The 17,384-nt window shown below is 43.7% G+C and overlaps 1 protein-coding gene and 1 long non-coding RNA gene across 2 annotated transcripts in view; one reads left to right on the forward strand and one right to left on the reverse strand.

The window, feature by feature from the left end:
* The window catches only part of Rab10 (RAB10, member RAS oncogene family), a 57,416-nt gene extending 48,482 nt beyond the window's left edge, over positions 1-8,934 (reverse strand). Inside the window, exon 1 of the mRNA XM_038319946.1 lies at positions 8,269-8,934. Coding sequence (XP_038175874.1) covers positions 8,269-8,395 — 127 coding nt within the window. The 5' untranslated portion in view covers positions 8,396-8,934. The remainder of the gene's footprint in view (positions 1-8,268) is intronic.
* Positions 8,935-9,201: 267 nt separating this feature from the next.
* Positions 9,202-16,950, forward strand: LOC119807573. Its single transcript, XR_005284317.1, has 3 exons — positions 9,202-11,374; positions 12,298-12,557; positions 14,441-16,950. It is a non-coding gene; the product is annotated as an uncharacterized LOC119807573 (long non-coding RNA).
* The last annotated feature ends 434 nt before the right edge of the window (positions 16,951-17,384 follow it).

Consider the following 17,384-nt stretch of genomic DNA (forward strand, 5'->3'; position numbering starts at 1 on the left):
AACAGTATCTTCTGTTCCGAATCTGATACATTGTACCTTTTCTATCTTCTAATGTTTTGTAACCTTGGGTGCTGTTTCTGCATCATACTGGAAACACATATCTCCAACACTAAAAACTCTTTTCATGAAAAACCTAATTTTTCATCATTGAAAAGGATAAACACCAGTTATTCATGCTTGCAACCCAAAATACATGACAATGTCTTCAAAAAAAACCTTTTCTCATTCTTAATTTCTTGAAGTTTTATTTTCATTTTCAACAGGTTGCCCCTCCTGCTTCCACCTCTTAAGTGTTGAAACACATGTGCACCACCATGCCCTTTATGTTGCTCTTTGAATCAAACAGAAGGTTTCCTGCATATTAGACAAGCTTACTATCTACTACAGGAGCACAGACATTTCCAGCTCCACTCCTTTTTTTCCCCCTGCACCTTTATTCTACTTTTAAATTCCTATCCTCATCAAATCCAACTTAAGAAATTTTGTTTCATTTACTTTGGTTTTTGAAACAAGGTCTTGCCCTGTAGTCCTGGCTGGCCTCAAACTTACTACATAAACCAGGCTGACCTCAAACTTCCAGCATTTCTTCTGCCTCTGCCTCCCTGGTACTGGGGTTACAGGAGTACAGGTACAGCTTAAAAATTGATGTATTTGAAAAACTACGTATTGTTCTTACCAGTTGTAAAGGTTCAAACATATTGCCCCAACCTCAGTATCCTTTCTCACTCTTTTAAACTCCTCCTTTATGACTTAACCATCTTCATAAGAAGTTTCCTCATGTACATCTACAGCTAATAATAAAATGTGTATGTTGTGCTCAATAAACACTCTCATTTGTAAATCAAGACTCAGCAGCCTCTACCACAGCACTAGCTGGGCAACCTTGTACTGTTTCAAGTTGAAACAGATGCCAGTATTTCTCCTCTCATTTTTTCCCTCCTCTGAGTCACAAGAAAGTATCAGTAGTTTTTTTCCAATACTTGTCACACAGCATTATACCCTATAATCCTTGAAAAGAACAGCTCTAATGTTATATCACCTCTGCTCTATGAAGCTCTGGACAACTCTACCACGAAAAAGGACAAATAACCCAAGTCAAAACATTGCCCCTCCCAAGTAACACCACTCTTCAAATTAAAACTGTGAGTAGAACTATTGTACCCCGCCAATATGTTGGGGGGGGGGGTATATAACATAACAATTAAATTCTCAGAATGAGAAGCATAGCCATGAACAGAGCCCTGAAAAAGAACAGTGCTGGACTCTAAGTGAAACCCTTTTACTGAAGGTTCCTCTTTCCTCACCAGCCATTGTTAGCATTAGCTGTCATCTGGAACAGAAGGGACTTTCTATGATCAAATGCTCTTTTAGAGCACTAGGTCAAATGTTTCAACAGTCTTGTAGGTTATTTGGTAGTGGGTGTCACATGTCACAAAATTTACCATTTTAGCCACTTTTAAAACCTGAACTTAGGTTGGGCTTGATATTGCAATCTCAGCCAAAAGGGTGGGTGAAACTAGGGGATCAACAGTGCCCCATTACCTCTAACACTTACTCAACATCTCAAATGAAAAATTCTATGCCCATCAACCATTAACTTTTCATATGTCTGCCACTGACATCTTGGTAATCACTATTCCCTTTTCTCTATAAGTTTGTCTGTTCTAAGTACCTAACATCCTCTTACATCTGACTTACTTTGTTGTTTTGTTTTTGAGCCATAGCCCTGGCTGTCCTGGAACTCACTATGTACGCCAGGCTGGCCTTAAACTCACAGAGATCTACCTGCCTCTGTCTCTGGAGTGCTGTAATTAAAGATGTGAATAACCACAGCGGCTATTTTTATGTGTTTGAGGCCCACCTATGTTATAGCACTTAGCAGAATTTCATTCTTTTTCAAGAATGAATAATCCATGGCATGAAAACATTTTATTTATTAATCATTCACCCATCAATAGGCTCCAAGTTATTTATACTTTTGGCTACTGTAAATAATGCTCCTATGAAAACTGGCATACAACCACCTGTGAGTCCCTACTTCAAACTCTTTGACTAGGTCTTACCTGGCATGCACAGGGTCTGGGGGAATCAGAGTTCTAGCACAATTTTTTTTTTTTTTGTTTTTTCAAGACAGAGTTTCTCTGTAGCTTCGGAGTCTGTCCTGGAACTTGATTTGTAGACCAGGTTGGCCTCGAACTCACAGAGATGTGAATTCACCTGCCTCTGCCTCCCGAGTGCTGGGATTAAAGGCATGTGCCACCACCACCTGGCTCTAGCACACTTTTTTTTTTTTTAATTGCTTTTAACTGTCTTGGGTATAACTTAGAAGCAGATTTACTAGATCATATTCTTCTTGTTGCCCTTTAAAAATAAAAGCAAGTTTTGTAACCAGGCTAGACTCAAACTCCCTATTTAGCCAGGGATGTCCTTGAACTTCTGATCCCTTTGCCTCTTCCATTTGAGCACCAGGATTACAGGTGCATCACCACACTCGTTTATGAGATGCTGAAGATTAAAACAGGGCTTCCTATGTTCTAGAGGAGCAGTCTACCAACTGAGCCAAGTACCCACGTCTTTTTTTTCTGTATTTTTTTAAGCAGGTTATCGCTGTAGCCCAGGTTAGCACCGAACTCATTATGTAGCCCAGCCTGACCCTGAACACACAGCAATCCTCCTGTTGCAGCCTCATGGGTCTGGAGTTACAGTCATGAGCAGTAACAGCAGGCTCACATATTCAATTTTAGAAAAACTCCTATGCTGTGTCTGAAAGTGGCCAACTATCTGAAGTCCCAGCAACATCACAGAGCTCCAAATGTTCCACATCTTCAACACTTGCTTTTGTCTGTTTTGTTTCTATGTAAGAAATCATTTATTCTCGCACATACCCCCATGTGAGCCTCACACAAGCTAAGTACCATACATCCCCAGCCCTCCTTTTGTTTCTTTTGAACAAGTTCTCTAACTTGCTCAGGATGGTCTTGCTCTGTAGACTAGATAGGCCTTGAACCTGAAATCCTCCTGCTGAAGTCCACATAGCCTGTACCACCATGGTCTAATAAAGAATAGCCATTCTAATGACTGTAAAATAACTTCTCACCGTAGCTTTGACTTGTATTTCTTTAAATATTAATGACGGTGAACATATTTTCATGTGCTTGTAAGCCATTTGTACATTTTTTGGGGGAAGGGGGAGTCAAGTTTAAATAGTTTCTATCTATCCTAAAAGCACATGCTTCAATGAGAAAAATCCCTTAGGCATTCTGGCATTCCTGCAGCATGCGCCTGAGTATCAGCACTGCATGGCTCTCACATGCTTTATATGACAAAGGTTTGGCTCATTTCTCTAAAAAGCAGCACTATGTAAAATGGAGTCAGTTGAGTTTCATCAAAGTTATTTTCCTTTTGTATGGGAAGCCAGTATCTTACTTTGTAGTACGGGTTAGCCTGGAACATGTTACATAAACCAAGCCTGCTTCAATTTGCAGTAATTCTCTTGCCTCTGTCCTGAGCGATGGCATTACAGAATTGTGCCAACCTGGTCAGCCTGGAATTATTCATGTAGATGAGGATGGCCTCAAACTTATTTAAATCTCTGCCTTTTGAGTAGAGGGATTACAGGCATACACCACCACATCCAGTTAAATCAGCTGATTCTTAGGGGGTAATAACTTATATTTACTGATTTGACTCTGTGTGTGTTCATGAGCACACTGAAGTGTCACAGCATACATGCAGAGGTCAGAGAAAGGCTTGGAGATCTGATCTCTCCTACTAAGTGGGTCCCAGGGATCAAACTCGGTTGACTAGGCTTGATTCAAGTACCCTGCTGAGCCCTCTTGCTGGCCCAATCAACAAGTCTTTATTCGGGTTAGTGGAATCAATTTACTCTTCCAAAGAATAGGTAATGCATTCAGTTGCTAAAGACACTACACCTCTCAGAGGCAAGTCTTTATCAATTTAAATTGTTACATGAGGGCTGGGATTACATTATATTCAGTGAAGATACTGTCCTTGGAGAAAAAAATATGTATGGGGGAGGAGGATTAAGGACCAAGCGATAGCACATGCAGTGGGAACAACCCATTATTCTTAATTGTGTACTTTGCTGGACAGTGGTGGTACATGCCTTTAATCCCAGCACTTGGGAGGCAGAAGCAAGCAGATCTCTGAGCCCCAAGCCATCATGATCTACAGAGGGAGTTCCAGGACAGCCAGGAATACACAGAGAAACTCTGTCTACAGAGAGACCCTATGTTGAAAACCAAACCAAATCAAACAAAAAACAACAAAAAAACAAAACAAAGGACTGTGTGCCTTTAAGAACAAGTTCATGCAACTATACTATCATAGAGTAATACATTCCAGAGCTCATACTGCCAAAATTATGGTCAAATCAACTTCTGAAATTTGTACATCCAGAACCAATAACTTTCTTCATTTCCAAACAATCTCTGAATTTCTAAGACCAGTTTTGCTCTAAAATGTTTGATGCACAAGCAGAAAGACCTTCGTGCACATTCCCAGTTTCCAAGTAAAAAGTCACCATGGCACAGGGGAATCCCAGCACTGGGGAAACTAAGACAGGAGGATCTTTGGGGTTTGCTGGCCAGTCATTCTGACAAACTGGCAAGATGGGTTCAGTCAGAGAACCCATGTCAAAAGTGCAGCGAGAACAACAGAAGCTCGCACCTGACCTCATCCTCGGGCCTCCGTCTTCCCCTATGACCATACAAACACACACACACACACACACATACACACCACTCAATTATCCAAAGAGCTAATATTTATTAACTAAAATATGATCCCAATTTATTCTGTAATAGAAAGCAAATAAAGAACGTTCCATATAAAGAGGACCCCACTGTACTACCTTATTTCCCTTCCCCTGTGTTCATTTATTCATCGACCACCTCTCTTAGGTTCTTAGCACTTACAGGCAAAAAAGCATAGATCCCTGCCTCTGTGTAACTTATTTTTCAAATGATCTTAAGATTCACTTTTTTGGTATTGTTTGTGAATGGTCTTACTATTTGAACCTGTAATTCTCCTGCCTCAGCCACTCAAGTTTTGAAATTAGAGGCATGAGCCACCACGCCCAGCTGTGACTTTAGATTCACTTTGGTTAAATGTGAAACATACCAGTAATTTATTTTTGCAACAGTATTCAATAAATCTAATCATAAAAACTCACATAATTTCTAATATGAATGTGAAAGAGCTAAAGTAGCCCTGAGCACTCTAACAACCACTAATCTATAAAGAGTCTTCCTTCAGAATCAGCCAGTATGAAGCTAAAATGACCCTGCCTGACAAATAAGGGGCTGCATTACTTTTTGCCTGGTCCTCCAGAACACTTGTAAGGTGACTACTACTTCTTAATTGCAAGTGTTGAGGCTCGATGTGTATCTCAGTAGTAGAATGCCCATCCAGAAAAGGAGATGGGACTCTGGCCCACTGATAATACTTAATATTTTATATGTCCTAAAAGTGGCAAACAAAGTATCTCTAGCTATCTGTATATCATTTGGCTACATTTCTGTTGTTTAGACATATACTGTCAATAGAGTAGCCAGTAGCAACATCTGACAACCAGACAATTGAAATATGCCTAATATACATTGAGATGAGTGGCCCATAAAGCTCCCACACTAAAGGAAAACAATGTAAAATACCTGTTTGAAGCAGGCTGCATAAAAGTACATCTTTGATGAGGTAAAGAATACTATTAAATTTTTCCTTTGTGACTACCAAAGTTTAATTACACAGGTAGCTCACAATTCTTTCAGACAGCACTCTTTTAAGACAGTAGAAAAATTCAAATTTCTGCACAGGGCTAATGTATGAATGTGTTTGAGCTGGACTCAGAACTGTCAGAATTGTGTTGATTTTCTCAGGCTACTTTATTCAATATCTCATACCAAAACATCAAATGTTTTCATATCAAAATGTGTAAATTTCAGAGGTTACAGTCAAATTATTTAGCAGAGCACCAGCAAATATTTTAGTGGCCACTCTGTACAGGACACATTCAATCCATAAAGCAACATATTCTGTCACACACCAGCAGCACAAAGGCCATAAATTCTGCATAGATCTGCACGTGCTCCTACAAAGTACCTGGCACCATTGCTTAGTGCTTTGCTCTCAACGACCTATAAAACCCTCACAAGCACCACACACAGTAGATACTGTTACACTGTTTAATACTATTTTAAGACATTGTAGCCAAAGTTGCAGTTAGTAACCTGTGGACTCAGGATTCCAACACAACAGACTACAAGTGAAACAACCCATTTTCCCAAGTGGAAGGACAACAAATAAGACTATGTATGGAATCTGGACTGGAGATGTAGCTCAGCAGTCTGCCTACCAAGCATGAGACTAGCTTCAATCCCCAGTACCTGGGAACAGGCAGCTTGGGAGCTGAGTGATCAACTTTCACTAAAAAACTTTGCTTCCTACTTCCCACCTCACCCTTCTGGGTGGCAGGTTTTTAAAAAACTGATCATATGCTGGGCTGTGGTGGGAGACACTTTTAATACCAGCAATCCTTTAATCCCAGCACTCGGGACGCAGAGGCAGGCAGATCTCTGTTGAGTTGGAGGCCAGCCTGGTCTACAGAGCAAGTTCCAGGACAGGCTTCAAAACAACAGAGAAACCAAACCCTGTCTCACAAAAACAAAAACCTGACCATACATTAATTTCTTTCAGAAAGGCTGTCTCCCGTCTGATCCAATTTATACTTGTCTTTCAGGCTTCGTCTGAAACTGTCCATGCAAAGCTACTCAGATTCCCCACAATTTAGACTAGACCCTTTCCTCCCTCTGCTCACTATAGTGCTTTGCACACCACTATGACTGTCTTCATCAGAGTGGTCAAGGGGTCTACTGTATCCATCACTTATTCCCAACACCTTTAACAGTGACTAGCATTAGGTGCTCAATAAATATTTGCTGATCTAACCACCTGACTCACCCAGCTACACCTCAAAGCAAAGGGCAAGTTTAAGCTTCATGAAATTTTGACAATCCCTCCCACCAGTAAGGTAAAGCAACTTATTTTAAATAAAAACTTGTTCACTCTAATTTCAGTAAAACTTGTTTTATATGAATGAGTTTAAGTTATTGATAAATACCTGTCCTAAGGAAATTCAAGCCGATTTCAGTAATCCTATAAATTGGTTGGAATCAATTTGAGTTTCACAATTCTTAAGAGCTGAAAACTGCTGCTTCTTTAATCTCATCATGAAATCAGTTACATTTATCACAAGGTTTCCTGCACTGCCCTAATTCTGAAGCTGAGGTCCAAAAATGATAGACACAGGATACTTTAAAAAATGGGGGGGGGGCGGAGGTGGGGGAGATGTTTCATGTAGTTATTTTGACAAAATTAGTATTGGTGCCAGAGTTAAAACGACTTTCTTGGAACCTTCCCTTTTCATTTCCGAAACAGGAAACTCATTTAAAAGGTCAACCCCCGCGCCCCAGCTTTTACTTCCATACCAACTAATTCCGAAATATGAGGTAAAAGTACATTAGAAGTCCTTAGGGCCAAGACCGGCGAAACATTTTCCTGTACATTCTAATGTCAAGTAAAACATGAGAACTTGACTTGATTCCATCGGGTTGAAGACAGAAGAAACCGACCATCTCCCTCCGACTACTGCTTCTGTTGAGGTCTTGAAAAACCACTGTGAGCCAATCATGCCAGATTCCCACCCCAAGCACGAAGAGCCTCCGATTGTTTGACACATCAATGGTTTAGTCAAGACAGCCAACTCACTCCCCCCTCACCGCCCCTCTCATTTTCCTTAATGATTCTGCAACTCTCAAGTTTACTCCAAGTTACAGCCAGATGGAATATACTCTGTGACACCAAATATAAATTCGGGCATTTACCACCAAGCCAGCAATGCTTCAATCTCAACCACTAAAATATGCCTATTACAAATATCACATCAAGCAACTTCACCCGATTATGGAAAGGCCAGTCAAGTCACTTAAAAAAACAGGATTCTGGAACGCCGCTAAATGCTGCTGCATATTCTGTGCCAGCAGGCAACGAACAGAGGAGACTTGAAAGCAAAGACCGGATGGAAAGCATGGGAAGACCCCGCCCCAGTAAGCGCTATTCCGATTCCAACAGTAACTTAGGTCTGTCGTCTGGAATCGGAATCACTGGAACAAAGGCGTAAATTCCGGGAAGCAAGAAAAGAAAACGGCTCGCGGCTACAGAGCCCCCACACCATCCTCCCACAGGTCTTACCTATGGTGGAAATAAAGGTGGTATTGAAGGCATCATCCGAAAAACGAAAAAGGACGCAGGTCTTGCCCACTCCCGAGTCCCCGATCAGGAGTAGCTTGAAAAGCAGGTCGTACGTCTTCTTCGCCATTGGGAGGAGCGGCTCGGGCGCTCGCCGCCGGTAGTCCCAAGGGATCGGTGCTGCTCACTACGGCCAACTCCTCACCCGGGCGTTCTGGGGCCGCAGCAGCGGGGAAGTGTATACCAGGAAGAAAGCAGCTCTCGAGACGGAGAGGGAGACCTTCCGAACGGCCTCGTCGAGGAAGCCCCGACGGTGGCGGCGCCCGTGCCTCCGAGGGGCGGCGCCCGCGGCTCCGCAGCCTCTCCCAGCCGCTCCGCCCGGTTCCGGGGAGTCGGTCGGGACAAAATGGCCTCCCCTCCCCCCTCAGCGCGGCTCGGCCGGGACGCTCCCACGGGCGAGCGAGCGAGCTCTACGTCGAGGGAGCGCGGCGGGCTTGGACACGGCCTCCGCCCGGAGCACAAACTCCGCGCTAGGACCCGGGCGAGGGCGGCGAAGGAGGTCTCGCGAGCCGACGAGCCCTGCTACATAACCCCAGGAAACAGAGCCGCCCGGGCCAGAGCCACCTTTTTCCCCGTGCCCTCTCACGCCGGCGTGCGCGCTGCCTGAGACGCACGCAAGGACGTACACCCGCCCTTCTCTCGCGCCCTCGCCCCTGCGGCCCGCTTCTGCGCACGCGCGCGGGAGGGCATGTAGGGCACGCGGAAGTGGGACCAGAGAGGGCGAGGCCGCGGGCGCGCTCCCTGCGGCCTTCGGATTGGATGCGCGGCGTGACTAACCCGCCTCTCGGGAGGCGCGGCCGGGGGACTGCGCAGGCGCACTATGTCCGTATAGCCCCTGCCTTCCCCCCCCCCCCCCCCATTTGCCTTTTCCGGGGCACCCTGCTGATTGCTGGGAACCTCTGCTCCTCCTGTCTCCTGTTGTGGAGCTAAGGATGTTGGCTCAGCGACGTGCGTGGGTGGCCACGCGTCCCTGTGTATGTGTAGTTCGTAGATGCGAGAGAATGGAGTGCACTGGGCTATTCAAGAACCTCCTTACTTACTAAAACCAGACGTCTCCAGAAGGGCCCTTGCTTGTGAGCCCGTCGTGGCATCGCGGTCTCCTCAAGGAGCTAGAGTTCGAAGGAGCCGGAATTCCAAATTGAAAAATCGCAGCGCTCCTGGGATCGGAATGATGTCATCGGCCTGAGGAACCCCGGGTGCGGGAAGAACCTCCCTGCGAATGGAAGCTTCGCTGCTCCAGGCCTAAACAGTCTTGGAATCCCTTCGAGCTGGAGCGCTCTAGAAAGAGAAGGCGGGGCCCGGTCACTGTTGCCAAAGTTGTACCACTAAGTCGAAAATGTAAAAGCCTGCCCCATCCCAACCGATCTCTTCTTTGCTTTTCACTTGTTTGTGGGTTGGTTATTTTGTTACAAAGTCCGGCTGTGCACCGTACCCGCATGCTGGCCTCCAACTCATGATTCTCCAGTCTCAGCCTCCAGTGTGCTTTTCTGTTGGGCTTGCACCGCCAAAACCTGTGCCATGTCTTGTCATCTACTTTACCCCTTCTTTCCTCTCTCCCTAGCTGTCTTATTTACACTTTCCTTTTCCCGTCTTCCAGTAGGTTCCATCACTCCAGCACATATAGGATGTGGTTGATGATAGAATGGTTGAGCCTGGTGAGCTGGTTCAACTTGGAACATCTAGAAACAAATAGGTTTTTTCTTTTTCTAAGAGAAGTAAAAGCTACATTTTAACGCACAGCTCACCATCACCAAAATATTCATTTCATGTGTAACCTAAATAAGCTTTTGATCATGTTCTTTTGTGACCATCTCATTTCTGGTCATGTTCTTAAAAGATTTGCCTCCTTCCTTCTAACACCCCTAAAGCTATGACGATGTTTGCATTCCCTAAACCATCTCCCTCTAGTTGATGCGCTGATTGCTCTTAGTTTTATCATTAAACTATATCCTCGGAATCATTCTTCCTTCAGTTGGGAATGTCTTAACCATAGCGTAAATCAACAGTTTTACGTAAATTACAGGTGAGCACCGACTTTCTGGGTTTGTCATTCAGTCATAATCCTGAGCACCCCAGGAAAACCTTCAAGGAATTGGGGATGTCGAGTTTGTAGAGTGACTGTTTAGCATAAATGAAGCTCCAGGTTCAACATTCGCCTGCTTCCCCCTCCCAGATACTGAGTTTGCGGGTAGCTTCCACACCTACTTGAATGTTACGGGTTTGTTTATATGGTAGCTGAATTTAGAAAGCAAAGAAAACATAAATTTGGGAAGTAATGGACTGCTAAATATAATTTTTTGAAAGTTCATTCTCTGTCCCAGTTGTTTCCAAAATCCATAGTCTGAAATTTTGCAAATTATTTGGTTATGTTTATTAACAGTTGTTTTTATTCTTAAATCAGGATCGTGGGATCAAGAGCTATCCCATCTTTGAAATCATGACTTGTGTTTATTTGTGGTACGAATGTCTGTGATCTTAAGGCTTAGGAGGCTGAGACACAAGGATCAGACTCTGGCAATTATTGAGCTGTAGACACGGTCTCACTCACCCCATCCCACCCCATCCTCACAAAACTAAAAAAGGAATTGACTCTTTGGCTGTTGGGAACTGAACCCTTGTGCACAGTGGGCAGGAGGGTCACCAACCTCTCTACCTGACTTCTTGCTCTTTGGTCTATGCTCCACTCCTGGGCCACGCTGTTCTTCATAAGAACAGTATGTTTGCTTGAAAGGTGGGGTGGTCTTGCTCTATGTATCATCACCTAACTGTAAAACCTGCTTCTTCCAGTCTCTAGGACTTTGCCTGTTTACTACTGCCCATTTCCTGTGCTCACACCCACAATCTTCTGCAGGGACTTCCTGGAGGAAGGTTTTCTTTAGACTGACCTGATTGCCAAGAGGCGACCACAGTTCTCACCAAGCCTGCCTCCCATTGGCTGTTGGCACTGAAGAGACTACAGGCCCGGGTAACTCCCCTAGCTCCTGCAGCTCTCTAGAAAGCAAGAGAGTTTTCTCTCCCACAGTTACTATTGTAGCTTCCGGATTTCAAGGTTAGTTTAATGTAGTTCTCTCCTTGTAAACCTACCTCAAATCACTTGCTATCCCTTCAGCCTTGAGTGTAAATGCTTCTCCCCATAGCAACTCCTGCTGTAAGTAGCTTGTGTCCCTCTGAATCTCTTCAGTACTTCTCAAAATCAATTGTATTGTGGGGTGTGGTGGTATAGCCTATAAAATACTAGGACTTTGGAGGCATAGGTAGGAGGATCAAGGAAAGTTCAAGTTCAAAATAGAAACCAGCCAGGGCTACATAGTGAGACCCTATTTCAAAGAACAACAATTAATAAATTGTATTTTTTCATTTAATTTCACAATTAATAAATATTTATTTTAGAAACTTCATGATGGCTCATGCCTATAATGTCAGCACTCAAGAGGTTAAAGATGGCAGATCTCTGCCAGTCTAAGTCAGCCAGAGCTACATAGTGAGACCCTGCCCACCCCTCATCCCCCAAAAAAAGTTACAAAAAGTTTTTCAAAAAAGGGTTTCTCTGTGTAACCGCTCTGACTGTCCTGGAACTTGATTTGTAGACCAGGCTGGCCTCCAATTCACAGAGATCTGCCTGCCTCTGTCTCTGCCTCCTAAGTGCTGGGATTAAAGGTATGCAGCATCACAGCCCAGCTTATTTTCAGTTTTTTTTTTATAATAAGGTTTATTTTTTAAAAAAAGGATTTAGGTGTCTGGAGAGATGGCTCAGTGGTTAAGAGCACTGGCTGCTCTTCCCGAGGTCCTGAGTTCAATTTCCAGCAACTACATGGTGTTTCACAACCATCTATAATGGGGTCTGATGCCCAGAAAGGCAGAGCACCCATATACATAAAATAAATAGTTTCTAAAGGGCTTAAAGAGAAAATGGAAAAATAACACATTTGGAAACATTTTTTGGAATAATTTTTCATCCTTTATTACTTTTAGGACATACATGAAAAACTCAACTCCACAGAAAGGCTTGTTTATCCTGTAAACATGATCAGTGGTAAGGCTAATCAGGCAGCTGTGATTCAGCAGAATGTACTGAACTTGCAGCCAGACAACATGTATTTCAGAACTAGCTGCAGTGCCTGACTCCGTAATAAGGACAACTCATTTAACCTCATTCAGAATAAGCTGAATTCCAAAATTAAATAAGATGATGCCTGTTAATATGCTTTGTATAGCCAGGAGAGTATGCAAAGGTAAGTTTTTCTGTTATATTAAGAAGCAATGAGTTCTACCATAAGAAAAAGAGCAAAAACATTACATATTAGAAAACATAAATGATTGACCAGTGGTGGTGGCGTTGGCACACACCTTTAATCCCAGTCCTCTAGAAGCAGAGGCAGGCAGATCTCTGTGAGTTCAAGGCCAGCCTGGTCTACAGTGTGAGTTCCAAGACAGCCAGGGCTACAGAGAGAAACCCTGTCTCGAAAAAAAAAAAAAAAAAAAAAAAGGTATTGATGAGACCAGAGGAAAGAAAGTCAATGACTGAAGGCAGCAACCTCCAAACCCCCAATAAAAATCCCCAAACTGCTGGACTTCAGCAATGCCAGCTCTCTTTGCTCATGTTAGGGCCTTGGGCTAGCCAGGTGGATCAGTGGGCATCATTGCTTAATGCACAAACCTGATTTTACCTGAGTCCTCAGAACCTGTATAAACTGATTTCACAAAGTTGTCTTCTGACTTCCACTGACATGTCATGCTCTCACATATCACACACACGCAGGACTGTGCACATGTGCAAACACGCACACACGCGCGCATACAACATGGCCCTGAGTTTTCTAGACCTACGGTTCTATTTTTAGATCATTTTGTTGAAAGGAGACTTCGAGTATGTTGCCCAACCTCTCTAATCCTTTCTCTCCATCTGTGAGTGAAACAATCACAGGATTGTGTGAGGATTAAATGAGATGCAGTGTTTTGCTCAGAAATGTTTTTATGTTGCTACTGTTCTTGTTTTGGAATTTTTTGTTTGTTTGTTTCATGCTGAGGATTAAACCCCAGGCCACAATAATGTTAGTCAAGAAATCTACCACTGAGTTATATCCCAGCCCTCAAAAAAGTTCTATTTTAGCATCATTGGCTTAGAAAAATGTAATCTGGAAGGAAACACTATTTGGGGGTTGGTTTCTGTGGTCATCATTGTCACTGCTTTTGCGACACAGTCTCGTGCATCTCAGAGTGATCTTAACTCATTTTGTAGCTGAGGCTAGCTTAGGCGTCATGATCCTCCTACCCTCACATCCTGAGTACAGAGATAAAAAGCATACCCCATTAGGCCTAGCCAGCTAATTATGAAAATAATTATTGAGCTGGCAAGACGGCACATCAGGCACTTGCTACCATGTCTAATGACCTAAGTTCGACCCCCAGAAACTAACCCCCAAAAGTTGTCCTCTGACTATACACACACACACAAATAAATATAATTAAAAAGACTTTTTTTTAGAAAGTGGTAACTGCTCTATTTATGTCACCTAGACCAGGCAAAGCACCAAGATATTTCAAACACGGTCTGCAACACAAAGCTGTGCATAGACAGGGCCTGTGTGGGTCAATGAAACAGAGCTATAAGTGCCAGGACCAGGACTCGTGGTTCCAGAGAACCCAGCATGTTCACAGTGGCATAAATGCCTTTTATGCCTAACGACCACATAACCTAACAAAAGTTACGTAAAACTTAAAACAGGACAGATTTATTTGATCATGAGAGCCCACACTGCATGGACCTGTGTGTTCCTGGAGCATGGTGCTCAGTGTTCAGTGGACAGCTGTCAGCTCTTGCCTTGCCCTGCCTGCTCCCGGCTCTTTGGAAGAAGCAGTGTGTTATTTGCAGCTGCCCCACCCCTTTCCTGGAGCCAGGGACAGAACAGAAGTACAGAATAGCAAAGTCCTCTTGTTACATGCCAATAGAGTCCAGTGCTGCCAAGACCGTATCTGAAAGCCGTCTTCGCTATTGTCCTAAATATTCCAAAAGAGTCCAAGCTAGTACTTTTTTTTTAAAAAAAAAAATGTATACTTTTTAATCTATTGATTTTTCTTTTATTGGTGTCTTGCCTATATGTATGTCTGTATGAAGGTGTTGAATCCTGGAGCTACAGACACTTGTGAGCTGCCATGAGGGTGCTGTGAATTGAACCCGGGTCCTCTGGAAGAACAGCTGAGCCATCGCTCCAGACCCCCAAGGTTAGTTCTTGATCGTGTTAGTCCACTCAGGGTTCTTCTGCCTTCTGCCAGTCTCTGGGTGCCATTATCCTCAAGAAAGATTTGCCCAGTGTTCTTTTTTTAAAAAAATTGTTTATTTTCTGTGCATTTGTGTTCTGCCATGGGTGTCAGGTCACCTGGAACTGAAATTATAGACAGTTGTGAGCTGCCACGTGGGTGCTGGGAATTGAACCTGGGTCCTCTAGAAGAACATTCAGTCCTCTTAACCACTGAGCCATCTCTCCAGCCCCTTGCCCAGTGTTCTTAAAGACCAAATAGGGATATTTCTTTGCCACCAATGGCATTCCCCACCTTTATCCACATCCACATTCACCCTCTGTGTGTGCTCGTGTGTGTATTGTGTGTGTGAGTGTGTGTGTGTGTGTGTGTGTGTGTGTGTGTGTGTTAGGAGGAGATCATACGACAACTTTGTAAAGTCAGCTATCTCCTTTTCGTATTATGTGGGTTCTGGGAATTGAACTCAGGTCATCAGCCCTGGATAGTAATTAGTCAAACTGAGCCATCGTGCTGGCTCTTGTAGCCTGTTTCTGCCCCATCTCCAATTCCTGAGTCAAGTCCTCTGGCTTTTCAAAAAAAAAAAAACAAAAAACAACAACTAAACCCTTATCAGTAGCCTTTCAATAAATGTATGAATTGCTTCTAAATGCCAAAGTCCTCTCATGGTACAATGAAGACTCCTGACTAACTTGTGTCTGCTAGAACTTGCAGTGAGTGGTGGTGGCGGTTACCTTATGTTCACACTCTCCTTCCCATGGCTTGCCACTTGGACCTGCTTCACCTCGCCACTAGAACTTGGCTCCTCTCTACCAGACTCTCCCTGGGGGCGACTGTAGCCTCCCCCCTTCCTCCCTGCAGCTCACTGCCTTCCTCTGACCCCAATGTGGGCACATGCACTCATGCCTTTAGGCCATCCTGACATCCCAGCGTGGTGCGGCAGGAGAGACTCTCTCCAGGGTCACTAAGAGGCAAGGGGCACAGAGAGGCAGGAAGGAAGTAGAAACTTCTTATTTTCACATTTTAATGACATAAGTTCATTTACTTAGTTCCTGCATTGTGTCGGCCTTGTCCAGGCACACGACCCATGGCAATGTTTTGGGGTAGAGCTGGAGAGATGACTCATGGGTTAAAAGTACCAGACACTCTGCCAGAGGACCTGGGTTCAGTTTCCAGCACCCACGCCAGTCGACTCACTTCTGTGACATTAAAGAGGGGATCCATCACCCTCTTCTGGCCTCCTGGAGCACCCACTCATACATGAAGTGAAAATAAAAAAAATTTCAATACTTTAAAATGTAGATAATAATTTCTGCATTTTTTTGATGAAGAAATGAGGGTTTAAAGAAGTGAAGAAGGACAAAATTGATGCCTGGAACCTCCCTGAAAGTAATTGGCTGGGGGCAGAAAATGCCTCAGCAGGTCAAAGAGCTTTACAAGATTAAGAACTCAAGTAGAAGGGAATCAATTCCCCAAGGTTGCTCTCTGTTTTCCACACTCCTAATGTATACTATACCTGTGCCTACACGCGTGCACACATACACACACACACTATGGATGGATGGACAGGTGTGTATATATTATATATAATATATATTATGAATATATGAATACACACTATAATAATTTTAAATATTTTTAAAATAATACATGAGTAGAAGGAAGGCAAGCAGAGTAGAGATGAAGCAAAACTAGCCATGGGTTGATAATCTTCCCAGACACATAATGGACATATGGAAGGTCATTATGCTATATCAAATTTCATGTCTACATTGCGACTTTTCAATTATTAAAAATATTTTCAGGACTGGGGATGTAGCTCAATAGTAGAATGATGCTTGCCTACTACACCTGAGATCATGGGTTAAATTCCCAGGACCAGGAAAACAAAATTAATTAACAAACAAAACTAAACTTTATAAAGTCAAATGAATAATAAGTCATATGAGGGCTTCATCTCAGGCTCCCAGCTTTAGTGTCTGCTCTCTCAACTTCTACATGGGGTTTCTGGCAAGGTCCCTAAAAAGACCTAAGTAGAACTCATAAGTGATATTCAGAGGACTCAACAGAGATTAAAAACCTGTTAAGTAATCTCTGTTCTTCTTTTCCACATCAACACAGGAAATACCCACAGTAGGTAGGGGCTGGAGAGACAGATGATGGCTCGGCAGTTAAAAGTCCCAACTGCTCTAGCACAGAACCTCGGTTTTGTTCCTAGCACCCACATCCCAGAGCTCACCATCACCAGTAACTCCAACTCCAAGGGATCTGATATATCTTCTGGTCCCCCGGATCCCTGCATTCACATGTGCATGTACCCACACACAGACACACAAACGTAAACAAACAAACAAAAAACCCAGCAGCAGCGGTAGCTTTTTGATCACACCTTTGATCCCAGCACTCGGGAGGCAGAGATGGGCGAATCTCTGTGAGTTCGAGGTCAGCTTGGTCTATAGAATTGAGTTCCAGAACAGCCAGGGTTGCACAGAGAAACCTTGTCTTGAAAAACAAATGAGAAGGAGCCACGTAAGCCATACACAATTTAATCCCAGCGCTTAGAAGGCGAAGGCAGGTAGGGCTCTGTGAGTCTGACACTGGTCTGGTCTAGTGAGTTTCAGGCCAGCCAGGGCTTCCTAGTGAAACCCTGATTATAAACAAATAGATGACCTCTTCCCCCCCCCCCCCCCAGCAGTGATAAAGAAAACACTTTCCATTTTTCTGCCTGCCTTGGAGGAGGTAGAGACACAGCCCCACAGAGCACTTGACAAGCAAAGTTTTCTAAAAACACCCAGCAACAGCTG

Source organism: Arvicola amphibius, chromosome 2 (assembly GCF_903992535.2).
Source record: "Arvicola amphibius chromosome 2, mArvAmp1.2, whole genome shotgun sequence".
NCBI lineage: Eukaryota > Metazoa > Chordata > Mammalia > Rodentia > Cricetidae > Arvicola > Arvicola amphibius.